This window comes from Mauremys reevesii, linkage group 6 (genome assembly GCF_016161935.1).
Source record: "Mauremys reevesii isolate NIE-2019 linkage group 6, ASM1616193v1, whole genome shotgun sequence".
Classification (NCBI taxonomy): domain Eukaryota; kingdom Metazoa; phylum Chordata; order Testudines; family Geoemydidae; genus Mauremys; species Mauremys reevesii.
Window position 1 is genome coordinate 949566 of NC_052628.1, and position 26392 is coordinate 975957.

Sequence of the window (26392 nt, forward strand, 5' to 3'; positions counted from 1 at the left end):
CTGATGGCAGCAGCTGCTGCCACCGCCAGCCCCAGTGGCACCAGGGCCAGGGCTGGGCCATGCCTGCCCCAGTGGGCAGCCAGCCTCGCCCGGTGGAACTGCCTGCTACTGCCCCAACAGCCGCATGAGACTCCTGCAGGGAGGGGGCGCTGGGGACATGGCGGGCACAGGAGCCCTTTGCCTGGTACAATGTCCCCCAGCCAGGCTCCCTGGCCTGCTGCAGCTGGGCTCACTGGGCAGGCCGGGCTAACAGGCCCCATTCAAGCGGGGCAGCCAGGGATGCTGGCGGCCCTGGCTCAGCACAGCACCTCAAACCCTCCCAAATGCACTGGGGAGGGGGCAGGGCTGGCGGGGGCCCAAGTCCGTGCCCGAGTACCCCGAGCCTGCATGGGGCACTAACAGCCGCCTCCTGCAGCACACGCAGCAGCAGCCCTCCAGCCCAGTGCGGAGCCCCCAGCATCACACCAGCCAGCCGGTCCCGTCCACTCTTTATTGCCCTGCGGGGCCTACAGTTTGGGGTAGTTCTCTGGGGCGTAGGGCAGGGGCTGGTCCAGGTAGTCGCTGATTGGGGTGGTGAAGGTCGCGTTCCTCCTAAAGGGGGTGTCGCTGCTACGGATGTTGGAGACGCCCTGAAAGAAGAGGAATTGGACAGCGTCCCAGGTGAACAGAGCCAGGCTTCCAGGGAGGGGCCCCGGCTGGGGGGTGTGGGGACGTGGCAGGGCCCCGGCTGGGGGGTGTGGCGGGTGTGGCAGAGCACCCGGCTGGGGGATGGGGCGGACATGGCAGGGCCCCGGCTGGGGGGTGTGGCGGATGTGGCAGAGCACCCGGCTGGGGGACGGGGCGGACGTGGCAGGGCCCCGGCTGGGGGATGTGGCGGATGTGGCAGAGCACCCGGCTGGGGGGACCGGGCGGACGCGGCAGGGCCCCGGCTGGGGGGACCGGGCGGACGCGGCAGGGCCCCGGCTGGGGGACGGGGCGGATGTGACAGAGCACCCGGCTGGGGGACGGGGCCGAGGTGGCAGGGCCCCGGCTGGGGGGTGTGGGGACGTGGCAGGGCCCCGGCAGGGGGGACGGGGCAGAGGTGGCAGGGCCCCGGCTGGGGGGTGTGGGGACGTGGCAGGGCCCCGGCTGGGGGATGTGGCAGGGCCGCCGGCTGGGGGACGGGGCAGATGTGGTAGAGCACCCGGCTGGGGGGATGGGGCAGAGGTGGCAGAGCCCCGGCTGGGGGGACCGGGCGGACGCGGCAGGGCCCCGGCTGGGGGATGGGGCGGAGCCCCGGCTGGGGGATGGGGCAGATGTGGTAGAGCACCCGGCTGGGGGGATGGGGCAGAGGTGGCAGGGCCCTGGCTGGGGCTGTGGGGACGGGGCAGGGCCCCGGCTGGGGGATGTGGCGGATGTGGCAGAGCACCCGGCTGGGGGGATGGGGCAGAGGTGGCAGGGCCCCGGCTGGGGGCAGAGGTGGCAGGCCCGGCTGGGGGTGTGGGGACGTGGCAGGGCCCCGGTTGGGGGATGTGGCAGGGCCGCTGGCTGGGGGTGTGGGGACGTGGCGGATGTGGCAGAGCACCCGGCTGGGGGGAAGGGGCAGAGGTGGCAGGGCCCCGGCTGGGGGGTGTGGGGACGGGGCAGGGCCCCGGCTGGGGGATGTGGCAGGGCCGCTGGCTGGGGGATGTGGCAGAGGTGTGCTGAGGAGAGCAGCAGGAGTCACTCCACTCCCCTGCCCGCGGGGGTGGCTGCCAGTGTGTTGGGTCAGGCCCAGCCCTGCTAGCAGCCGTGCGCGGGGGGCAGGCGGGTACGGCTGAGCTGCTGGGAAAGTCGCCCACAGGCAGCCCGGCTGGCATGGACTGGGGGTACTTACAGGCAGCTGGCGGGCGCTCTCCAGCCAGAAGGTGTGGGGCTGCTCCAGGCGATAGTCGTGGGGCTGGGAGAAGCACAAACACAGAGCGTGCCCGTCAGCAGGCAGTGCCCGTTGGCCGTGCACCCCCCAAGGCTTCCCAAGCTCCTGGGCCGGGCGCTCGGCCTGCCCTGCCTGAGGTCCCCGAGGCGGGCACTAGAGTGGGCAGCACGTGAGGCTGCAGCTCAGCCCCCGTCAGCGCTGGCTGTGATCCCGAGCGCCAGGAACAGCAGGGGCTGGAAGGCTGCGCATTACCCCAGCTGGGAGAGTGCAGGTGTCAGGTCCCCGCCCTGGCCATGTGCCCATCCAGCTCCCCCCGCCTGGCCCCTCCTCCATGGACCAGTCACTAGCCCACCCGCCCTGTGCCCCACCTGCAGGCTGAGCACCGAAGCGGTGCAGAGCCCTGGGCCCAGCTCTCACCCTGGTGGGGGGCAGCCGTGCAGCCTGGAAGCCCTCCTGGCAGTAGTCCCGGTGGGTGGTGGAGAGCGACTCCATGGGCCCGGCGGGAGGGTAAAGCTCCGTCAGGGTCTCCTTCCTGCGGAGAGACTCGGGGGTTACTGAGGGACGGGGGCGCAGCGCCCCAGGCACCTGCCGGGGCCCAGGGGAAGGTTCTGTAACCACACAGGACTCCAGCTGCACGGAGCCCCGCCCCCATGGGGAGGAGCCTGCACAGAGTGCTCCCCTGGCCCCACCCCGGGGGAGGAGTCTGAAGAGCCCCGCCCCGGAGCGTTAACGAGCTCAGGAGCAGGGCTTGCCCGTGCCCCGGTGCCCACGCGGGCGCTGGGTAGGAAAGCAGCAGAATGGTGCCTCTCAGGCTGGGCTGCCGCCTCCCAGGGGCTGCCAGAGCCCGGGAGCGAAGCCGACGGCCTCTGTCCCGGCAAGCCAGTGCCCCTGCAGCATCACGCAGGCCCTGGCTGGACCGTGCCCCCGGGGCTCCCACTAGTCAGACACACAAAGCCGCTGGCCGCCACCTGTGACCCCCCCAGAACAGTCCGTCTTTGGGGCTCCATGGGCCAGCTGGGTCCTGGGACACCCCACCAGGCCCAGCGACAGTAGCTCCTCAGCCTTGAGCTGCCATCCCCCAGGCCAGGCCCATGGCCACCCAGGCGTTTCCCTCCCCACTGGGCAAGTGCCAGAACGGGTACCCCCAGGGCTCCTGGGCCGGGCCACTGGAGCGGCTGCTCCCAGCCCCACCTGCTCACACTGCGCCTGGGGGGGAGGAGCGTTGCCCCCCAGACTCCTTGGAAAGGCTCCTAATCTCTCCTGCTGCCTCCTTTCCCAGGCTCCCAACACTGGCTTCCCTTCTCACGGGCTGGGGGAGCAGCCAGCACACGGGCCCCAGACGCTATCACGAAGGAAAAGCAACAGGAAACCCCCAGGCCTGGAGCATGACGCAGCCCAGCGGCTCAGCACAGGGTGCAGGCGAGTTCCTCGACCTGAATCTGAGCTGCACTCGCCTCCGGCTGGGGTCAGCGTGGGTTGGGCTGAACCAGGAACCAGCCGCACTGGCCCCAGGCCCTTCGCAGCAGTGAGCCGCAGGGGTGCTGCAGGCCAGAGAGGCACCCGGCACTGCCGGAGTCTGGGCCCCATGGAGCGCTCACCTGGCGGGGCCTGGGCCAGCCAAGTGTCTCATACACCCTCCAGGCTGAGCACTCATCTGGGCCGGGCAGCCTCGGGAGGGGTCGCGCCGGGCTGGGCTCTCGGTAAGCAGGATAAAACTGCGTGTGAGACAGGCACAACCCCTCCCCAGCCCCTCACAGATCAGGACCCCCACAGAATGTCCCCCTGCCCTAGCCCCATGGGGCGCCTGGGAAACCACAGCCACGTGACATTGTGCTGGAGCTGTGGAAATCTGGGGGGCCTGTACCCAAAGCTGGGGGCGGGAATTCAGGGCAAGCAGGAGCCAGTGGGGGCAGGAGGCCCACGCATGTTGGCAGTGCCAGGGCAGCCAAGCAGCACGTCGGGGCATTTCCGCAGGCTCTTCTCCAGCACCGGCTGCTCAGCGCTCGCCTCCCTGCCGGGGGAACGGACTCCGCTAGCGGGACTCTGGCCAGCACGCTAAGAACAGCAGTGGAGACTAGGGTGACCAGATGTCCCGATGTTATAGGGGCAGTCCCGACTTTTGGGTCTTTCTGATATGGGCTCCTATTACCCCCCCAACCGCTGTCCCGATTTTTCACACTTGCTGTCTGGTCACCCTCATGGAGACGCTGCAGCACCGGCAGAGACTCAGGCGGAGACCACACTTGGCCCCCAGGGTCGGTAGGGTGGGCTAGAGCCCGGGGGGCCAGCCCAAACCTCTGCCACAGCTGCAATGCCCACGGTGATTCAGCTACCCGGGCTGGAGCTCCATCTCCCACTGCAGCAGCCAGCCTGCTCCCTGCCAGCCCCGCACTGCCCTCCCACCCTCCCTGCTGGACTCACCTGTATTTCTGGTACAGCATAAACTCCAGCATGGCCTCCCGCTGCCCTGCAGGGAGAGAGGGGGCCCGGCTCTGTACTGCAGCTCCTGGACTCAGAGCCCCTGCCCAGGCAGCAGTGTGGGGTGGGCTGGGGGGCCAAGAGAAAACACAAGGGCAGCCCGCAGGGCGCAGGGAGCACCATGGCCCCATAGGGAAGGGCAGCAACCCACAGATACAGCCCAGGTGCCTGAGACCCAGAGAGAGCCATGCTGGCCAGCTGAGAGCAGCTGCCTCTAGGGGGAGCCCATGAGCACCAGCCCGCGAGGGGCGGCGTAGGGGGTCACGTATCAGCCAGCCTGAGGCGCGAGGGACGAGCTGGCCAGGCAGGCAGGGGCCGTTACCAGCATTACAGCAGCACGGCTCACAGGCCAGTCCCTACTCCCCCGCAGCCTCCCCGGGATGCCGGGGCGCCTCACACACCAGGGCACAGCTTGAACTGTGCACTGAAGTCTCCTTTTCCTGTCTCAAATGGCTGTGTTGCTGTGGGCTGTTAAACAGCTGGCATGCCCCACCCCAGAGGCAGGGTAAGTGATCCTTGCGTACACAGCTACAAAACGCTTGGGTGCTGCCTGGAGGGAAAGTGCTAAACCTGCCTGATACTGTACCTGCCCCCAAGCCAGGTGGAACAGGGATGGGGGCTGCCATGGCAGGGGTGGGGCACTCACCCTTCCACAGACCAGCGCTGCCAGTCCCGCCCAGCCCCGATGGGTTCTGGTGATGGGACCCATCCTCACAGGCAGAGACTGAGCCTGCAGGCCCCTGGGGAGCCAGTGGGGCAGAGACAGGCCCCGGAGCACAGGGACAGGCGAGTGGCCCAGGGTGCTACCCCACCCCACCTTCACACTGGAGCACATGGAAACACATCCCTGTGCTCCCCACCCGAGCTGCTCCAGGCCCCCAGGCCTCACCTCTCACAGGCAGCCCAGTCCGCCGGGGCCTGCGGTAGGAATCCTTCATAGTGGTGCTGTCGGCCAGCTGCGAGAGGAGCTGGAGGGTGAGCAGCCCGCGGTGCCCGTGCCGGTAGAAGAAGCCCTCACTGCCCAGCTCTGGACTCAGCACTTGATCCAGCTCGTTCGTGGCTCTCTGGAAACAAGCAGCAGCAGCACGAAGTCCAGGGTGGGGAGGGCACAGCCAGCCCCAGCCCCAGCGCTAGCTCCGGCCCCAGCCTCCCACGCCAAAGGATGACGGCTAGAGGGCAGCGTGGCCTGTGGAGACTGCAGCACCCAGCATGCACCACTCCTCAGCAGCAAGGCAGCCTGCCAAGGGGACGGGTCGGAGGGCAGCTCACCCCAAGCCTGGCTCCTTCTCCAGCTTCCTCTGCTCCCCCAATCCCCGAGGAGCTCCGAGACACAGTGCTGCTGTGCCAATGCCTGTGCCCTCGGCGGGGGGAGCCTTGCAGAGCCCTCCGCACAGTGAGACGTGCTGCACGGATACAGCCTCGCACCAACACCCAGAGCCCAGCACGAGCCCTGAGAGCAGCAGCTCGGTGACCACAGGCTGGAGCAGGGCCTGAGACCGGGCCACTTTCTCCTGCAGGGTCCAGACAAGCAAGGCTGCCTCAGTGCGTCAGGACTCGTCTCAGAGACTCTCAAAAGGGGAAGAGGGAAACTGGCCCTTGGCCTGGGGCAGGCAAAAGGTGCAGCTGGCACCAAACTGTCCAGCCCAACCCCCCCACCCCCACTGTTCCTCTTCCTCCCTCGGACCCCCTGCCTCCTAGGCCAGCGCCCCAGGTGCCTCCCTCACAGTCTGCTCGTCTACAAGGGGAACAGATATTGACACGCGGCTCTTCGGTCTAGCAGAGGAAGGTGTAACAGGATCCAGCAGCTGGGCGCTGAAGCCCGACACATTCAGACAGGAGCTGAGCTGTAAGTGCTTCACCCTGAGGGGAATTTGCCATCTCCTGAGGGTCCTGGGGGATGCTCCATCGCTGACCCTTGTAATTCAAGATAAAAACTGCTCTTCTTCAAACAGGAATTATTCCAGGGAAGTTCTCCAGCCGCTGTTATACAGCAGGTCGGACCGGTCCTGGGCCCTGTGCTGTGCGGGGGTCGGACCGGTCCTGGGCCCTGTGCCGTGCGGGGGTCGGACCGGTCCTAGGCCCTGTGCTGTGCGGGGGTCGGACCGGTCCTGGGCCCTGTGCCGTGCAGGGGTCGGACCGGTCCTAGGCCCTGTGCTGTGCGGGGGTCGGATCGGTGCCAGGGCCTGTGCCGTGCAGGGGTCGGACCAGTCCTAGGCCCTGGGCCGTGCGGGGGTCGGACCGGTGCCAGGCCCTGTGCCGTGCAGGGGTCGGACCGGTGCCAGGGCCTGTGCCGTGCGGGGGTCGGACCGGTCCTATGCCCTGTGCTGTGCGGGGGTCGGACCGGTCCTGGGCCCTGTGCCGTGCGGGGTGTCGGACCGGTCCTAGGCCCTGGGCCGTGCGGGGGGTCGGACCAGTGCCAGGCCCTGTGCCGTGCGGGGGGTCAGACCGGTGCCAGGGCCTGTGCCGTGCCGGGGGTCGGACCGGTGCCAGGGCCTGTGCCGTGTGGGGGTCGGACCGGTCCTAGGGCCTGTGCCGTGCGGGGGTCAAACCGGTGCCAGGGCCTGTGCCGTGCGGGGGTCGGACCGGTCCTAGGGCCTGTGCCGTGCGGGGGTCGGACCGGTGCCAGGGCCTGTGTCGTGCGGGGATCGGACCGGTGCCAGGGCCTGTGCCGTGCGGGGGTCGGACCGGTGCCAGGGCCTGTGTCGTGCGGGGGGTCGGACCGGTGCCAGGGCCTGTGTCATTCGGGGATCGGACCGGTGCCAGGGCCTGTGTCGTGCGGGGGGTCGGACCGGTGCCAAGGCCTGTGCCGTGCGGGGGGTCGGACTGGATGGTCACACTGGTCCCTTCCAGCCTTGGAGTCTAGGATTTATGATGTGAAACTGGCATCAGGGTATTGGACCCTCCCACCCTGGAACTCAATTCACTGAGCCACGACCGGCCTGGCGAGTCGGACAAGTGTTGTCATAGCATAAAAGAGACAGATCCTTTGAGCCTCTGAACAGAAAGGCCCAATCCCCTTTATCCTGGCAGGCACTGGGGCTGTTGGGAGGCTAGGAGCCCTGCAGGGAACCCCATCCTGGCCGGTGCTGAGGGTACAGGGTTGGGACCATACGCGCACCGAGAGCCCTGGCCGGGAGGGCACTGACCCTGACATTTCAGTAATGAAGGAGATGTCAGGGTGGGTGGAGAGCGGCCATGTGGGCCCAGCGCAGACAAGCCGCTGAGGTTGGCCGGGGAAGCCAGTGCAGGGGTGACGTGGGAAAAGTGACGGGCGAGGAGAATGACCTGGGTAGCAGAATTCCGAATGCAGCCGAGTGGGGCAGGGCTGCATTGTCAAGGCCAGAGAGGGGTGCGAGGCGCTGGGATCCCGGAGGGGTGGGTGGACAGGAAAGACTGGGTCTTCCAGAGACGATGCAGAAAGAATCAGCAGGATGTAGACTCGCCCGGGGGTGAGGGCCCAGAGGAGTGCCCGAGTGGAAGATGAGGCGAGGTTACGGCTCGGGGCAGCAGGCAGGATGGTGGGTCATACCAAACTCTGCCTGGGGGGAGGGGAGGGAGGGGTCTGATACATGTGACCTCCCACCAGGAACGGCTCCAGTGCAGCCACTGGCACCATTCAGCACAAGACACCGCCCCAGGACTCCATAGCACCCCCACTGCTCACAGGGATGGCGAAGCAGCCATGAAACTGACCAGAGGCTCGTTAGTTCCTTGCTGCTGCTGCTGCTTGGGAAGCCCAGTGGAGCAGCAGCAGCAGCCGCAGGGGCTACAGACTCAGGCAGACGCGAGGCATTGGTCTGCTCTGGTATAGTGAGGAGTGGGTACCAGGCTAGCTGGGCCCTGATGCAGAGTGCGGGGGCGGGAGGTAGCGGCCTCCCTGGGCCATTGGCAGGGTGGGGTGATGCCAGGCTGGTGGCCACGGGGCAGTGATGTAGGGACATCACAGTGCTTTGCATCAATGTGGCATTGTCTGTGCTGCTGTGTAAATACCAGCAAGCCGCCGCTGTGCTGCAAACAGCTGGGGGAAATTACCTCCTCCTGCCAGTTACGGACTAGGCACTTCCCGCGGGGCACAAGCCCTGGTTGCTCCTCAGGCATCTCAGCCTTGCTGGGCGGCATCTCGACCATGCAGGGCAGCAGCTCTCCAAGGCTGCCCCCCGGCTCTCCATGGCAGGGTGGCATCTCAACCAGACAGGGCTCCACCTCAGCCTTGCTGGGTGGCATTTCTCCAGGTATCTCTGCCACGCAGGGTGATAGCTCTCTGTGGCAGGGCGGCATCTCTCCGCTGCGCCGTGGCAGCTCTCCCTGGCTGTGCAGCACGGCTTGCTCTGGAAGAGCTGACCTGTGTGTAGGAGGAAGGAGAAAGCGCTGACATTTACACTATGGTCACAGCACCATGGGCTCACAATCGACGTCTGCTCTCCACAGCAAACGCCGTCTCACCCTCGGCCCAACCCAGAGACCCAGCTAGACCAGGGCCTAGGTGCACCTTGATGCAGAGGTCCATGGGGCTCTACCTATGCAGCCCTGCCCCATGGCATGGCCCTCCCCCATTCTCAGACCAGTGGTGGTGGCAGGGATCCCATTCTCCCCCACAATGAGGCAGGAGCTGCAGCAGGGCCCCTCTCCCGTCAGGAGCACCAGGGTTTCCTGTTCCCTCCTGGAGAGGTAGCGTGTGAGGAAATTGGAATTTTCTGTAATATTTTTGAGAATCCTGTGTGCCTCAGTTTCCCCGTGTGATGCATTGTTGCCAAGTGGGTGGGAAAGGGCTGTTTGCTCTAGGGCGGGCTAAGAGAGACAGGCGTGTCTGGGCCTTGGTCCCCACGCAGTAGAGCATTTGAGAAAACAATGGCAACTCGTCACCCAGACATTGACTCCATGTGACCAAGGCCCCAGAGGGATCGGGATTTCCCACCTCTCAGCAGGGAGGCTGAGCACCATTCCCCAGCTGGAGAACAAAGGACTGGGGAGGAAGGAGGTGGGGGATCAGAGCTGGCAGCTGGGAGGAGCCGGGTTCTCACCTGGAGTCTGACCTACGAGATCAGATGGAGCGACAGATAGAGCTTGACCCAAGGGCAGGAGTGCAAGTAGGGCGGTACCCTCCAGTGCGCAGTACCGGCAAGAGATTTGAGCGAGTACTGGGTACCGGGAAGACTGGGAGCTAGTCCCCCCCACCCTTGGGCTGCACTCTGCTCCTTAAAGGAGCAGAACGCTGTTAGGGAGGGCAGTCATTCTTGAACTGGCTTTAACAGCACAATACATATGCTAACAACCTTAAACAAAGGCTTGTTGGTCAGGAGTCCTCAAGAGGGGAGAGTGGGGGGATGGAAGGTGTTTAAACAGTGGTTTTGAGTCTGTTTCTCCCCATTGGTCTGAATTATCCATGACGTCCATACTTCATCACATCAAGTCCAAATCATTAGCGGAATGCCTCTGCTTGCACTGCCCACAGGATGTTTGGATTCTGATGTCAGCCCAGTTCTGCAGCCTGACAGGAATCAGGTGTTGTCCCCAGTGTACAAAGAATTCTTCTTTGCAGCCAAACTAGTCTAACATGCATGTTGCTAACTGGAACTGGAGCAGCAAAACAAATGCCTCATTTTCCAGCTTTGTGGGTGAGAGAACTAGAAGTGAAGATTATAATGCCGGACACTGACGGCCTTAAACCAGCTGCCTCAGGAATCTGCCAAGAACTTTGCTGACAATATGTTCCTCATCTTAGCGACGGCGCTAAGAGTGATCACACATCTGCCCACCTTATTCGAATGAAGCTCCTTCTGATCTCACAGCTCAGGCATCAGTTTTGTCCGAAACAATTTACAAACTTGGAACCTAATCCTGTAAACCCTTAATCATTTGATCAGCCCCACTGAAGACAATGAGACTATTTGCATGACTATGGATCACTTTTGTGGGCTGGTAAGACTTTCAGGAGTCTGTTCCTGTAAAGGAAGTCGAATCCCCCATTGAAATACGTTAGGTACAATAGTTAGTTTAGGGTACGGTTCTACTCAAAATTTGTCTGTTAATAAGTCAGACATACGCTGAAATGGCTCCTCACCCAACTCCCATATTCCACATAAACAGACTGAATACTCCATGAGGGGGGAAGTGAGTAGCTAAGCATGTTGATGTTTGTACATACAAAGGGGGGGTATCAGAGGGGACGGGGAAAGCGGGGGGAGGCCGGGCTGGGGCAGGGAGGGGTCACATGGAGGGTCACGTGGGGAGGTCACATCCCCCCCTTGTGTTCCTCCCATGAGTGCAGTACCTGCAAGAAATGATTTCTACTTACACCACTGCCCATGGAGTTCCCCACAGCGTGGCTGGGCTCTGGGCTGGCCAGACTGGAGGATGCTCCGACCGTCAGTTCTCTGGGCTACCCTAAGGGCTCCCTGTGCTGCGTCCAGGTGACGGACAGACCCGACTGTTCTGGCAGCGCTGGGTGAGTGTCACTGCAGGTGCTGGGTGTGACGAAGTGGGGCTCTTCTTAATGTTTCCCCTGAATACTGTGTAGGTGCCTCAGTTTCTGGCCGACCCTCTGTCGCCTGGCAACTAATGGCCGGGGCCCTTCCCCCCTGCAAGGGGAAGCTAAAGGTGGGGGAGAACAAAGAGGTCAAGTGACCTCCTGGCCCGGGAAAGGAACTGAGCAGAGGAGGAGGGGCTGGAGGGGGTTTCATTTTGGGGCTGGCTGGGGATGAGGAGTGAGGGCAGACGTGGGGGTCTGGCTCACTGCCCCCCAGAATGAACCCGGCCGAGGGGTCCAGTTCTCTGTACCTACAAGCTCTGTGTTAGACCCTGTTCCTGTCATCGAATAAACCTCTGTGTTACTGGCTGGTTGAGAGTCACGTCTGACTGCGAAGTGGGGGTGCAGGACCCTCTGGCTTCCCCAGGACCCCGCCTGGGCGGACTCGCTGTGGGAAGCGCACGGAGGAGCAGAGGATGCTGAATGCTCCAAAATCAGACCCAGGAAGGTGAAGACATGTGAGCTTCTTGTCCTGGAGACAGGCTGCTCCGAGCGAGAGGAGGCTCCCCAGAGTCCTGCCTGGCTTGTGGGGAGCAGTTCCAGAGCATCGCCTGGAGAGCCCGTAACAACTGGTGGCAGAGGTGGGATGTACTGCACCCCGTGAATGGCGCTTCTTGCAGTAAGTGACTGGGGAGCAGTAAAACAAAGGAGGGATAATGAGGACCAGGTGTGCTGAAGGCTCAGAGAGGGACGGTTTCAGGGGGCGGTTAACCTCTGGGAGTGTGTGACCAGCGAGAAGGACTGTTGGAGTAACGGGGTCCCCCTGAGGACGGCAGGGAGCAGTCTCGGGGCGGAGGAGCTGCCGCTCGACCCTGGGAGAGAGAAGGATTTTTGCAGTAGCAGGGTTCCCCTGGGGATTGCAGGAGCAGTCCCAGGGGTGGAAGAGTCTGCAGCTCAACCCTGGCAAAGAGGTGGTGACCACGAGAAGGGCTGGCACACCAGGGGTTCTTCCTGGAAACCATGGGGCAGCCAAGAGCACACAGGCCTGTGAGTCCAAAGCCACTTGGGAACGGTGCAGTGATGGCCTGTCACCATCTCCTTGAGAAGGACATTGTGATCCTGTGCACACAGAGAGGGTTACGCATGGGGAAGTTCTCCAAGGCCCAGTTAATCGTGCAGCTGGAGGAGGAGGACTGCTCTGAGGAGCAGATTCCTGACCCAGATGGGGCTACAAGATGATCTGGGAGCAGCTGGAGCAGCAGCCAGGCATCCCCGAGAGTCTGGTCCCCAACCAGACGAGGGTCTTCACGCTCGGGTTCCCCATCAGGGGATCGGAGACGGATGGGATGGGAGCAGAGCCCGAGAGAGCGAGAGGCCGTGAGAGAGAGCAAGAGCCGGAGGAAAAGCTGCAGGAGAAGCAGCAGCAGCATGGACTGGCGATGGTGGGGCCGAGAGGCATAGGGGGCTGCCCAGGGGTGAGTGGGGATAGACCCCGGGCTGCCAGTTCCGCAGGGAACCTTGACACTAAATTGCTGCCCCTGGTTAAGGGGGGGGGATGTGGATGCTCCCCGTGCTGCCTTCAAGCAGGCGGGTGATTTGAACCAGGGGGACCCTGCGGAAACGCCCCGGTATCCAGCTCCCTTGCTGGGTCCCAGGGCCATAGACGCTGTCAGCCAGATGGGTGGGGTGGTGGACAGGCTCCCACTCCTGGCCCTGGCCTGTATGTCTGTGTGGAGTCTCCTGGGCTCAGGCCCCTGGGACCCCCAGTGGGAGCAGAAGGTGGGGGTCAATGGGGAGACCTGCCTGGGGTGGCGAGACCCTGGGACAGAGAGAACTGGACCCCTCGGCCGGGTCCATTCTGGGGGGCAGTGAGCCAGACAACCCTGTCTGCCCTCACTCCTCGTCCCCAGCCAGCTCCAGACTGAAACCCCCTGTAACCCCTCCTTTCTGGCCTTTGTCTCTTTCCCGGGCCAGGAGGTCACCTGACCTCTTTGTTCTCCCCCACCTTTAGCATCCCCTTGCAGGGGGGAAGGGCTGGGCCATTAGTTGCCAGGCGACAGAGGGTTGGCCAGAAACTGAGGCACCCCCACAGTATTAGGGGAAACATTAAGAACAGTCTCACTTCCTCACACTGGGCAAGGTGCATTAATCCCTGCGGAGTGGACAAGTCTCCATCAGGGTCTGTCTCAGTGGGACTTGCTGAACAGAGCTCACAGGGTGAAGCGGGGGGCTGCAGGCCCAGAGGTCCAGTCTCAGGAGGTGATGAAGCTGCGTGGCTTATGCTGGAGGAAGAGTGAGATCCCCAGGGGTCTGGCCCACTGACGGGTTCCTCCTAGAGACTGTTCCAAAGCTGGTGACACAGTTCCAGTCTTGTGGGTCTGTGACACGGGGTAGCAGCAAGGAGGTCCCCCAGCATTCACAACTCAGCTTCTGAGATATCTGCTTTGATAGGAGCCATGCCCCACCTGTTATATACAGATTCCTCTGCTGCAGTGGGGCTGGCAGGGCATCTAACATGCCACTGAGATGCCCAGGGAACTTCCCCCTCTCACAGCAATCATCTCAGACTCAGGCAGGCAGGGCTGTATCGGTTCCTCCACCCCAGCTCCCCCCACAGAGCGATCAGCTCAGGCTCTCTGCAGACACAGGCAGTGTCGCTGCAACGCTCACCCGGGGTCAGTTTCAAGCTTTACTTTATGGCTGCAAGAGCCAGAAACTTCTCTTCTTTAAATGAAAGCAGAAGTTGTGCTGTGACGGCCGGGCCCCTGAGGCTTGATCCAGGCTGGCTCATGCCCCATCTCCAGATACTCCTGGTACCCTGACCCTAAATCCCACACATGCCCTAGGTGCGGCCCTTCTCGTGCTCTGTGCCCCACACCAGGCCCTGCACACCACGGGCCCAGGTCCCTACACCAGGCCACGCCCCCTATTCCCCACGGGCCCAGGTCCCCACACCAGGCCACGCCCCCACGGGCCCAGGTCCCTACACCAGGCCACGCCCCCAGTTCCCCACGTGCCCAGGTCCCTACACCCAGGCCATGCCCCCTATTCCCCACGTGCCCAGGTCCCTACACCAGGCCACGCCCCCTATTCCCCACGGGCCCAGGTCCCTACACCAGGCCACGCCCCCTATTCCCTACGGGCCCAGGTCCCCACACCAGGCCACGCCCCCTATTCCCCACGGGCCCAGGTCCCTACACCCAGGCCACGCCCCCATGTGCCCAGGTCCCTACACCCAGGCCATGCCCCCTATTCCCCACGTGCCCAGGTCCCTGCACCAGGCCCCGCCCCCTGTTCCCCACGTGCCCAGGTCCCTGCACCAGGCCCCGCCCCCTGTTCCCCACATGCCCTGTCCCTCACACCAGGCCCCGCCCCCATGTGCCCAGGTCCCCACACCAGGCCACGCCCCCTATTCCCCACGTGCCCAGGTCCCCACACCAGGCCACGCCCCCTGGTCCCCACGTGCCCTGTCCCTCACACCAGGCCCCGCCCCCATGTGCCCAGGTCCCCACACCAGGCCACGCCCCCAGTTCCCCACGTGCCCAGGTCCCCACACCAGGCCCCGCCCCCTGTTCCCCACGTGCCCAGGTCCCCACACCAGGCCACGCCCCCATGTGCCCAGGTCCCCCCACCAGGCCACGCCCCCAGTTCCCCACGTGCCCAGGTCCCCACACCAGGCCCCGCCCCCTGTTCCCCACGTGCCCTGTCCCTCACACAAGGCCCCGCCCCCATGTGCCCAGGTCCCCACACCAGGCCACGCCCCCAGTTCCCCACACCTGCCCGCCCCCCCCCGGGCCCTGCCCCCAGGTCCCCGGTGCCCTCAGCCCAGCGCCAGCCCCCACAGCCCGTTACCTTGATCCACTCGAACTCTGACCCCACCCATGACCCCGTTGCCCTGGCACCGCCCCCTTACCCCTGCGGGGTCCCGTCCTCGCGCGGCCGCTCTCGCTCCATCTCGGGTCTGCCAATCACTTCTGCGCCTGCGCAGTCAGCCTTGCTGTCTCCATGGAGACAGTAAACACCGTGGGGGCGAGCCTTCGGAGGGCGCATGCGCTCCCGGCCCCACCGGCCCTGTCTCCTAAGCGACGGAACGCCACCCGCCCATTGGCTGAACGGAACCCGTGGCGTCTAAGAAGCACCTCCCATTGGGCGAGGGTCTAACTCCGCACTGCCGCCTCCCCCCGCGTGGGCCCCGGGGGCGGGGCTCCAGCGACCCCTTCTCCCGCGGCCCCGGCTTGCGCAGGGCCCCGCCCCCTGCTGCAAAGAGCGTCTGGGAGCAGCCAGGGAGGGCGGGGCCATGTTGGAATGGGCGGGGTCAATATGCGGGTTCAGCAGGAAGGGGCGTGGCCAAGTGGGGGCTGTTGCAGCCTGACCTATTCCTGGCCGGGGGCACCAGTCCCTTCCCCGTTAACTCTGAACCCTACTGATGGTGCTGTGACAGTGTCCCTGCCCAACTTGCAGAGCCCATCAGAACGGCCACACTGGGTCAGACCAAAGGTCCATCTAGCCCAGTATCCTGTCCGCTGACAGTGGCCAATGCCAGGTGCCCCAGAGGGAGTGAACAGAACAGGGAATGATCAAGTGATCTCGCTCCTGCCATCCATCTCCACCCTCTGACAAACAGGCTAGGGACACCATTCCTGTGACAAAGTGGGACTGTTCTTAATGTTTCCCCTGAATACTGTGGTGGGGCCTCAGTTTCTGGCCGACCCTCTGTAGCCTGGCAACTAATGGCCTGGTCCTTCCCCCCTGCAAGAAGATGCTAAAGGTGGGGGAGAACAAAGAGATCAGGTGACCTCCTGGCCCGGAAAAGAGACAAAGCCTAGAGAGGAGGGGCTGGAGGGGGTTTCAGTTTGGGGCTGGCTGGGGACGAGGAGTGAAGTGCAGATGTGGGGGTCTGCCTCGCTGAGCCCCAGAATGGATCCGGCCAAGGGGTCCGGGTCTCTGTACCTACAAGCTCTGTTTTAGACCCTGTTCCTGTCATCGAATAAACCTCTGTGTTACTGGCTGGCTGAGAGTCACGTCTGACTGCGCAGTGGGGGGGCAGGACCCTCTGGCTTCCCCAGGACCCCGCTGGGGTGGACTCGCTGGGGGAAGCGCACGGAGGGGCAGAGGATGCTGAATGCTCCAAGGAGAGACCCAGGAGGTGAAGCCGTGGGAGCTTCTTGCCCTGCAGACAGGCTGCTCCGAGGGAGAGGAGGCTCCCCAGAGTCCTGACTGGCTTGGTGGGGAGCAGTTCCAGAGCATTGCCTGGTGGCTCCGTGACACCCACCATGTCACCCGCATGGAACATGGGACCTACCTACAAAGCAAAAAATCCTGCCAGGCCTCTTCAGTTGTCAAAAAGGCGCCAAACCCACACAGTGCTGTGCAGCGCACCTGTATGCATAGCAGGTACTTCACAAACTCCACACAGCAGCACTGAAATGCAGCCACCTCTGGGGTGGATAGTAGAGGCCAAGCAGAGCATTGCACCCGACTACACAAGGCGGCCAGCCGTCCGTGGACATACATTGGCCTGCCCTTGCTCTCTGCTCCCCTCCTCCCTCCCCATGGCTTTTCACCCAGTCTCCTGCTGTGGGTGTGAGATCCTTCTCCACTGCAGTTCTGCTGACTGGAGCAGCCTCTCTCCACATCATTTCAAGCTTGAGCTGAACCCAGGTCTCCTCTCCTGCCCGGGCTGCGTGATCAGCTCTGCAGGACGGGGCGAGCAGGGGTGCTGCGTTTGGCTCCTCTGGGCTGTGCAGGTGCCATGGGCTTGTGGGGGGAGCCGTGCTGCTGACCTTGTATGTAAAACCAGCTCCTGCACCGCTCCTCCTGCCTGCTTGGTCTGTGTGTGACCCAGACAGGGGTCTCGGCCCAGCGGGTGGGAGGGGTTCCCCCAGACAGCCCTGAAGGAGCAGCCCCTCCCCGCCCTTTCTGCCCTGGGGGGAGCCGGCCTCAGCCATGTACCATTCGCACCATCTGCTCCCCACACCGCCCTGTGTTCACCTCCACACCTGCGGAGTCGGTGTCCCTGCCCTGGGACGTGCCCTCAGCAGGCTGCCTGCCCCCACCCACCCCACTCCATACACCTCACCCTGCCCCACCTCACCTCACCCTGCCCTGGGACGTGCCCTCAGCAGGCTGCCAGCCACACCCCACTCCACACACTTCACCCTGTGATACACACACCTCACCCTGCCCCCCCACCTCACCCTGCCCTGGGACGTGCCCTCAGCGGGCTGCCTGCCCCCCTACACACCTCACGCTACACACTTCACCCTGTGATACACACACCTCACCCTGCCCTGGGACATACCCTTGTCCTGCCTGCTACACCTCACACACCCCACTCCATACACACACTGCACCCGGTGCTACACACACACCTCACCCTGCCTGGGACGTGCCCTCAGCAGGCTGCCTGCCTCCCACACACTCAGCCCCCTACACCCTGGGACACACCCCACTCCACACACACACCACGCCCTGCCCGTGGGACACATCCTCACCTCCAGGAGGCTGCCTGCCACGCCCACCACGCCCAGCGACACACACAGACCACCCAGTGAGCCCCCCCCCCCCGCAACACCCCCCCCATTAAATCCACAGCCGGCATGTGCTCCCTCCCCCGCACCCCCGTACACACCGACACACCCTACAATCCACACAGCCCGACCCCGCCTGCTCCACACACGGCCGGGCCCGGCGCCGCGCCACAGGCTGGCCACGTGCTGGCTGATATAAATACCCAGCCGGGTGTTTTCTTTGGGAGCAGGAACGTCCCCAGAGCCGAGCTGAGAGAAACCAGCTGCCTCCCCTCCCCAAACCCACAAGTGGGCCCCTGGCCAGGAGCCCCCGGCAGCCCAGAGCCAATAGCAGGGCTGCCTGGGCCCGGGAGGAGCCCTGAGCCCCAGCCAAATCCCACAGAGCCCAGGCCTCAGCTCCCCTGCCACACGGGATATTTATAACAACAAGCAGCGCCTTGAGCCCTGTGTACAGAGCAAGCGCCTCCCGGCCCCGCCACTGCCATGCCCAGCTCCTGGGGGCGGCTTTGCTCCGGGCCTGGGGCACGGGGGCACCGCGGGCTCTCTGCCCAGCCGGCCAGGCCACCGCATGGCCCTGACGGGGTTTCAGAGCAGTGAACTGAGCTGCCAGCCTGTGCACCAGCCCCCCAGGGCACAGACCCCACCGGGCTGGGGGGGATCCCAGCACCAGCCCCCCCGGCACAGACCCCATCGGGTTGGGGGGGGATCCCAGCACCATCCCCCCAGGGGCACAGACCCCATCGGGTTGGGGGGGGATCCCAGCACCATCCCCCCAGGGGCACAGACCCCATCGGGTTGGGGGGGGATCCCAGCACCAGCCCCCCAGGGCACAGACCCCACCGGGCTGGGGGGGGATCCCAGCACCATCCCCCCAGGGCACAGACCCCACCGGGCTGGGGGGGGATCCCAGCACCATCCCCCCAGGGGCACAGACCCCATCGGGATGGGGAGGGATCCCAGCACCATCCCCCCAGGGCACAGACCCCACCGGGTTGGGGGGGGATCCCAGCACCAGCCCCCCAGGGGCACAGACCCCATCGGGTTGGGGGGGGATCCCAGCACCAGCCTCCCCGGGGCACAGACCCCACCGGGCTGGGGGGATCCCAGCACCAACCCCCCAGGGCACAGACCCCACCGGGCTGGGGTGGGATCCTAGCACTAGCCCCCCAGGAGCACAGACCCCACCGGGCTGGGGGGATCCCAGCACCAACCCCCCAGGGCACAGACCCCACCGGGCTGGGGGGGATCCCAGCACCAACCCCCCAGGGCACAGACCCCACCGGGCTGGGGGGGGGATCCCAGCACCAGCCCCCCCGGGGCACAGACCCCACCGGGCTGGGGGGATCCCAGCACCAGCCCCCCCGGGGCACAGACCCCACCTGGCTGGGGGGGGATCCCAGCACCAGCCCCCCCGGGGCACAGACCCCACCGGGCTGGGGGGGATCCCAGAACCAGCCCTCCTGGGGCACAGACCCCACTGGGCTGGGCGGGAGATCCAGCCCTAGCGCCCGAGGGCACAGACCCCACCGGGCTGGGGTGGGATCCCAGCACTAGCCCCCCAGGGGCACAGACCCCACCGGGCTGGGGGGTGGGATCTGGCCCCAGCACCCCAGGGCAGATCCTGCTGCCCTCAGGGGCTGAGTGTGTGAGACCCAGTGGTGCAAGGACTGTGCTCAGGAGACGGGGCTGTGAATTTTGGCTCAGGTCACTGCTCTGAGGTTCCTGCCTTGCCCCTCCCACCCAGCTGGGGTCCCACGGCTCTGACGCCAGGATCCACTGCCCTGGGCATATGCACCATCGCTGGGCATGTCCCTGGGTAGCTCTGTGTAGGGGCGTCCGTCATGGCATTGCACCAGCACAAGGGGCAGGGCTTCACCATGGCCCAAGGAGTGAGGGCACCACAGACGGGCGAAGGCGCCTCTCCCACAGGGGACTGCAGGAAAGGAGCACGCACACACCCACACTCACTGTCACACCCATTCACAACTCCCACGCACAACCGCTGTCACACCCAGACACAACACCCACGCACAACCACTGTCACCCACATTCACCCCCGGACGTAACTCTCGTGCATAATCACTGTCCTCACCACCCCCGACACAACACCTGCACACAACCACTGTCATACCCAGACACAACACCCACGCACAATCACTATCACCCACATTCACCCCCGGACGCAACTCCCGCGCATAATCACTGTCGTCACCACCCCCGACGCAACTCCTGCACACAGCCACTGTCACACCCAGACATGATACCCGCACATAACCACTGTCACAGCTGTTCACTGAATACACTACATCCCCCCAAGTCCTTGTCATACCCGTTTGCAACACACTCTCACTGTCACTAGTAACTGTTAATGGGGAGTCATCATCTCATAGGGTTGTTTCTAGTGGGTCCTGCAGGGATCCATTCCATGTTGTTGTGAGCTGGATGACACCTTGTTATGACGTTAATTAAATCCCATTGAGATTGATAGGTGTGAACTCACCCTTGAAAGCATAAGCCCCTATTCAAGACAAAACAGGGGGTGTACACCAGCCCAGAGGCTTTTGGCTGGGTTCTCTTTTAGGGGTGGGGGTGTGCAGGGAGCTCATGGAGAAATTGAGAACAGACGAACAGAGAGTGGGAGAAGCAGGAGCCTGTGAGCACAGTGTGAGCCAGGAAAAAGCAAGAGAGCTTTGGGGTCTGGTGCTGGCTAAAGAGGCTTGGGGCTGTAAACGAAGAAGCTGCTCCTTTTGATCTTGGTTCCTCTTGTGTTCAGGGAAGCAGGACTTTGTACATTGCTTGTAAATAAACACAGAGAACACCAGACCGTGTCCATTTCTTCCAGCCAGAACATCCCCAGGACCCCAAAATCTGACTGGCTGCTTGAGTCGAGAAAGGGCAGCACTGTCTTTATCAATGATCTGGAAGGAAATATAAAGTCAGTACTACTAACATTTGCAGATGAAACAAAATTGGGGGGTTTGGTGAATGCTGATGGGGACTGGCCATTTATACAGAGCAGCCTCGGTCGCTTGGCAAGTTGAGCTAATTTGAACAACGTGCATTTTAACACAGTCAGCTGCAAGGTCATACAGCGAGGAACCAAGAAGCCGTAGGTGGGGACCCTGTCCTGGAAAGCGGTGAATGAAAAGGACTTTGGGGACCTGCTAGATAACTGTAGCTACAATAGAGAATGTGGTGGATCCTTGGATGTATGTGCAGGGGAAGATGGAGGTAGAGGAGAAACCACCTCTGTATACACATTAATGAGACTATTACTGGCTACTGTGTCCAGTTCTGGCAGCCACACTTCCGGAAGGCCGCTGACCAACGGAGAAGGGCTTAGAAAAGAGCAATAAGAATGATTCAAGGTCTGGAAAACCTGCCTGGCAGGAAGATACCAAAGACGTTCAATCCATATAGCTTAGCAAAGTGAAATGTCAGCGGTGACTTTGGGCATGGGGAGCAGCTTTCTGACAGTAGCTGCCTCTTTATCCTAGCAGAAGAAGACAGAACTAGCTCCAATGGCCGGAAACGGAGCCAGACAGATCGAACTGGATATATGGCACCAATGTCTAGCAGTGATGGGAATTTAACTGTGGGAGCAACTTACCCAGATTCACCATTGCTGGGAGGTTTGTTGAAACCAAGACTTGGTGTCTCCTTCTAAAGCTCCACTGGCTCTCCCAGAAGTGCGGCTGCAGGAACCCCTGGCTGGGGCTGGTGGCCTGGGCAAGGCAGCGGGGCCAGTCAGCTCGGCTGGTCCTAATGGGCCCCTCTCACCTTGGCAGCTACATATGAGAGGGTCACACAGCTCAGTGCTTCTGCAGGTCGAGCTCATCACACCGGCCAGGGGCTCTGTGTGTCCTGCCATCCCCCCACAAGCGCCCCCCCCCCCTCTATTTCAGGAACGCCCTGCAACCCCCTGCTGTTGGGCTCTGCGTCCCCCGCACATTCCCCTCTCCCCCATCCCAGGGACTCCATTCTCCCCCCATGTCACGAGCTCTGTGTGCCCCGATTCTCCCCTTCCCTCCCCATACCAGGGTCCCCCATTTCCCCTGCCTCCCACCATTCTTATTGATTTTTCTTTCATGCTGGAAGTCACCCTTTGAACTCCACCGGACAAGGGCAGAGCTGAGCTGGGGCTTGTTCTTAGCAAGGGCCTTTGCTCTCTAGGCAGTTTGGCTGGTGGTTCTGCTAACCAGTTTCCGGGGGCTCCGTGTCTCCCTCATTTGCCCCCTTCCAGCTTTCTGCTTTTTGCCACAATCAATGGGCTCTGCCCACAACTGTCTCGACCGTCCCTGGACCTGGGGCCTGGAGCTGCTGTGGAATTGGCAGCCAGAAAAATGCCTGTGAGCTGACCCTATGGCTGTACAAGCGCGGTCAGCGAGTCAATGGATCACCCGCCACACCCACTCATGCACAATCCCCACTGCACACCCAGAGCCCAGCCCACACACTCACCCCAAGACATGGCTAGACTCAGTGTCCACACACAGGCTGCTCTTCGGCCAGTTTCCAAGCGGCTCATTGTGGTTACGCTCACCCTCATTCCTGACTGACTCCAGCGACGCCCCAAAGAGGAGCTGCTCCCCCGAGGGCCAAGCGTCCCCTCACCTGCGTTAAATTCACACCGTTGGTTTCACACTGTGTGTCCTCACCAGGAACAGGTGCCTTCGCACTGCATGTGAGCCAGCTACCCCGGGGACCTGTCCCGAGTGGCCATGGCAGCTGTGGTGTTAGCAGATGGAGCTGGGCCCGGTAAGCCCAGGCCGCTTGATTCACCACAACCAGCTCACCGGTGAGAAAACCACAGCCCTGCCCCTGCAGGGGCAGTACCTTTCCCCATCAGTTCCCACCTGGCTAGGTGCTGGGAAGAACACCCCTCTGCCTAGTCTGGCTGCCCCCCCGAGAGACACCCACACACCCAGGGACAAATTCTCTGCTGGCATAAGAATTGGGCCAAAGACACAGCGTCTCTCTCTCTCTCACACACACGCACAACACTCTGCCTCACCCGAGGGCTCTGCCCAGGAAGCCTGGGGGAGTCTGGACTGTGCCATGCGGCAGGGCAGACTGGATGGTCAGAACGGGCCCTTTCAGCCTGGATGTCTCCGACCAGTCCACACACACAGGCCCCTTGCGCCGCTTCTGGTGTGTTGCGTCTCTCAGTGCAGCGTGGGTGCAAACTGCCTGCAATAGGCATGCTGGTGCTTGGTGCCCATGCTGCCCGGGGCCTGCCCGGATCCCGCCCAGCGTGGTGCCGTCTGGAATCCCGCACGCCGGGAAGAAGAAGGGCCCTTTGATAGCTGAGCGGCAGGTTCCTGCTGGAATGTGCCGGGCGCCTGACGCAGGCTGTTATTCCAGGCAGCTCTGCGGTGTGTGCTGAAGGGGCGACCTTGTGTGAGGGGCACCAGCAAGGGGCTGGAGGACTCTGTTCAGCCTGGCTCTGCCTCCCTTGCCCTCCTGCCCCCAGCACGCTGGGAACCCTCTGCAAGCCAGGGGCAGGGCAGCCTGGGGGCCAGCAGCAGTCACAGCCCTTCCTGCTGGCCACTGGATGGGAGCGACTGGAGGGCTGGGGGGACGCTGGGCCTGGGGAGGGGGTGCTGGCTGGGAGGGAGGAGGAGGAGGTGATGGCGCCGGAGGCAGACGCTGGGAGCATTAAGGGCTGTTGATGCTGCCAGCCCCGCCAGCCAAGGGGGCTCCAAGTGGACACATCTCATCTGTGTCCATCTGCCGAACAGCTGCTGGGAAAGAGAAACAAACAACCCTGGAGCTCCGGCTCCGCACACAGCCCCCCGTGAGTCATGACGGCTGCCAGCGCCGGCGCCGCACACAGCCCCCTGTAACGGCTCTGGCTCCGCACGCAGTCCCCGTGTGAGTCATGACGGCTGCCAGCGCCGGTGCCGCACACAGCCCCCCCATGACGGCTCCGGCTCCGCACACAGCCCCGCCCCGTCACGGCTCCGGCTCCACACACAGCCCCCTCCCCCTGTGACGGCTCCGGCTCCACACACAGCCCCCCGTGACGCTGCTAGTGCCGGCTCCACACACAGCCCCCCGTGACGGCTCCACACACAGTCCCCCCATGATGGCTCTGGCTCCATACGCATCCCCCCGTGACAGCGCTGGCTCCGCACACAGCCACCCCCCCGTGATGGCTCCGCACACAGCCCCGCCCGTGACGCTGCTAGTGCCGGCTCCACACACAGCCACCCCGTGATGGCTCCAGCTCCATACACATCCCCCCGTGACAGCGCTGGCTCCGCACACAGACCCCCCCGTGACGGCTCCAAATCTGCACACAGCCCCACCCGTGACGACTCCGACTCCACACATAGCCCGCCCGTGACGGCTCCGCACACAGCCCCCCGTGACGCTGCTAGTGCCGGCTCCACACACAGCCACCCCGTGATGGCTCTGGCTCCATACACATCCCCGCATGATGGTGACGGCTCTGCACACAGCCCCCCCCGTGACGGCTCCACACACAGCCCCCCGTGATGGTGTTGGAAAATCATAGTGCTAATGAAGCCTTTCCGTATTAGGCCTGAGTAAACCAAAGTTATGTTATGCTTGTCCAAACTGTGTTGGAAAGCTTACAGAACTCATTAGACTGAAGGCCGTGTATCTACCTAAGTCAGCTATTTCGCTTATCAGTTTTGTTTGGCTCCCCAAGTATATGTTGGCTCCCCAAGTGCATGCAGCTGCGTTCACATGTATGCATCCAAAGTATCTAGTACAAAGGGTCAACGGATGTATCTTGTGTCCCCTTCAGAATGACAAATGTATCCTCAACAGCTGTATGTCTCTTGTAGCCCCCACAAAATGATATATGTATCCTGCGTACCCAATTATCCCCTAATAGATACATGTACAGGGTCTATAGGTCAACCAAATGACGTGACAAAACGTGGCAAAAGTTTTTTGTTTCGTGTAAAGGTAGGCCCATCTGGCCATGTAAGGTGTGTCTCTTTCTCTGGCACTAGCCGAGAGGAACACCCGCTCAGCTGACCGATCAATAAAGGGTGTGGTACTTGTCTTCCTGTCTCCGTGCCTCCTTGGTGTAATTAGGTAAGCTCCAGGGGGAAACGAGCCCTTTTGGCTAACAATGGTTGGTGGCTCTTGCCGAGCACACAGACAATGGCCTCACAACACTCCAGGCCCAGCCGACTCGGCTTTGGGGGGTGCTAGTGTGTGTGTGTGGCACTGTGTGCCAGGGTGATGTGTGCAGTGCAGTGACCAGGGGAGTGTGAGCACAATGCCGTGAGCACGCTGGGCCCAGGGGCCGGGTCTGGAGCGTGGCAGGCCCCATTCACCGAGCCCAGGGGCTGGGCCTGAGTGGATGGGGCAGGGGAAGGGCCCAGTGCGCTGGGCCCAGGGGCTGGGCCTGAGGTGTTGTGGGGTGGTGGGGGGAAGGCCCCAGTGTACTGAGCCCAGGGGCTGGGCCTGAGGTGTTGTTGCACTGAACCCAGGGGCTGGGCCTGAGGTGTTGTGGGCTGGGCCTGAGGTGTTGTGGGGAAGGCCCCAGTGCGCTGAACCCAGGGGCTGGGCCTGAGGTGTTGTGGGGTGGGGTGGGGTGGGGAAGGCCCCAGTGCGCTGAACCCAGGGGCTGGGCCTGAGGTGTTGTGGGGTGGTGGGGAAGGCTCCAGTGCGCTGAGCCCAGGGGCTGGGCCTGAGGTGTTGTGGGGTGGGGAAGGCTCCAGTGCGCTGAACCCAGGGGCTGGGCCTGAGGTGTTGGGGAAGGCCCAGTGCACTGAACCCAGGGGCTGGGCCTGAGGTGTTGTGGGGAAGGCCCCAGTGCGCTGAAGGGGCTGGGCCTGAGGAGTTGTGGCGGGGAAGGCCCCGGTGCACTGAGCCCAGGGGCTGGGCCTGAGGTGTTGTGGGGTTGGGTGGAGAAGGCCCCAGTGTACTGATCCCAGGGGCTGGGCCTGAGGGTGGGGCGGGAAGGCCCCAGGGCACTGAGCCCAGGGGCTGGGCCTGAGGTGTTGTGGGGTGGGGTGGGGTGGGGGGAAGGCCCCAGTGCACTGAGCCCAGGGGCTGGGCCTGAGGTGTTGTGGGTGGGGGGGGAAGGCCCCAGTGCGCTGAGCTGAACCATTCTGACGTGTAAAAGCAACAAAGAATCCTGAATACCCACTTCTTCGGATGCAAGTCATTCGCCCACGAAAGCTCATGCTGCAAAACGTCAGTTAGTCTATAAGGTGTGCCACAGATTTTGTTGTTTTTTACAGATCAGATCTAGACTAACACCCCTACCCTATACATTCTGACGTGGGGGCCACACTGTGCCCTTGACGAGGACGAGCCGGGACATGATCAAAAATAACATCTGGGCTTTAAGCCAAACTGCTGCTGTGAGGCCCGACGCCATCTGCCCGCGCCTGTGAAGGACGAGGGGGCTGGGCAGGGCAGCACCGGGTCTCTCCTGCCTCCCCGGGGCTCGGCTCCCTTGTGCTGTGGACACCGGGCACCACAGGGAGGATTTGCCGTGGCTGGCACCGCGTGCCAGGAGCCTGCTGCTTCAGGCTAGCAGGATCCCTGGCCTTGTCCTGCCAGGCTGAGCAGGGCAGCTCCTCGGGGGGAGTGAGAGCCGTGCAGACCTGCCCTGAGCCTGGCCGGGCACCCAGAGCCCTGCATGGGCTGCGCTGCCAGCAGGGAGTGGACGGGGTCAGCTCGTAGGGACCCGAGCAAGGGCTGGCACGGGCCAAGCAGAAGCAGCAGCTCTGAGCTCAGCCCAGAGAGCATCCGGGCAGCTCCTGGAGGGATCGGAAGCTGCAGCAGAGAGGGGCCTGGCCCCCCAGGGCGTCCCAGGGACCCTGCTGCTACCCATCACCCAGCACAGCCAGCCCCAGCCCCAGTACATCGGGCCCCATCCTCATCCCCTGCCCTGGCTGGCCCCAGCACAGCTGACCCCCAATGTTCAGCTGGCACGAGTCAGACCCTCAGAGTGAGGATATTGGGTTCTTTGGTTGCTCTTTTGAACCCCTGCCCCTGGTGCCATCTGTTGGGGGAGGGGTAGGAGAGTCC

The 26392-nt window shown here is 63.4% G+C and overlaps 1 protein-coding gene and 1 long non-coding RNA gene across 5 annotated transcripts; both read right to left on the reverse strand.

Moving 5' to 3' along the window:
* Nucleotides 1-476: 476 nt before the first annotated feature.
* Nucleotides 477-14938, reverse strand: SPAG8 (sperm associated antigen 8). Of its 4 annotated transcripts, none has more exons than XM_039544861.1 (7): nucleotides 14752-14938; nucleotides 8405-8714; nucleotides 5262-5436; nucleotides 4316-4361; nucleotides 2312-2426; nucleotides 1856-1918; nucleotides 477-629 (listed from the first exon to the last, which is right to left on the reverse strand). In XM_039544861.1, the coding sequence occupies exons 1-7, from the start codon at nucleotides 14886-14888 to the stop codon at nucleotides 507-509; spliced, it is 969 nt and encodes a 322-aa protein (XP_039400795.1). In that variant the 5' UTR covers nucleotides 14889-14938; the 3' UTR covers nucleotides 477-506. The 4 variants fall into 4 exon arrangements, with proteins under 4 accessions (XP_039400795.1, XP_039400797.1, XP_039400798.1 ...); XM_039544863.1 differs by lacking the exon at nucleotides 14752-14938 and adding an exon at nucleotides 13509-13702; XM_039544864.1 differs by lacking the exon at nucleotides 14752-14938 and adding an exon at nucleotides 13304-13443.
* Nucleotides 14939-19957: 5019 nt separating this feature from the next.
* Nucleotides 19958-22700, reverse strand: LOC120408736. Its single transcript, XR_005600927.1, has 4 exons — nucleotides 22383-22700; nucleotides 21830-21982; nucleotides 20979-21156; nucleotides 19958-20286 (listed from the first exon to the last, which is right to left on the reverse strand). It is a non-coding gene; the product is annotated as an uncharacterized LOC120408736 (long non-coding RNA).
* Between the last annotated feature and the right edge of the window lie 3692 nt (nucleotides 22701-26392).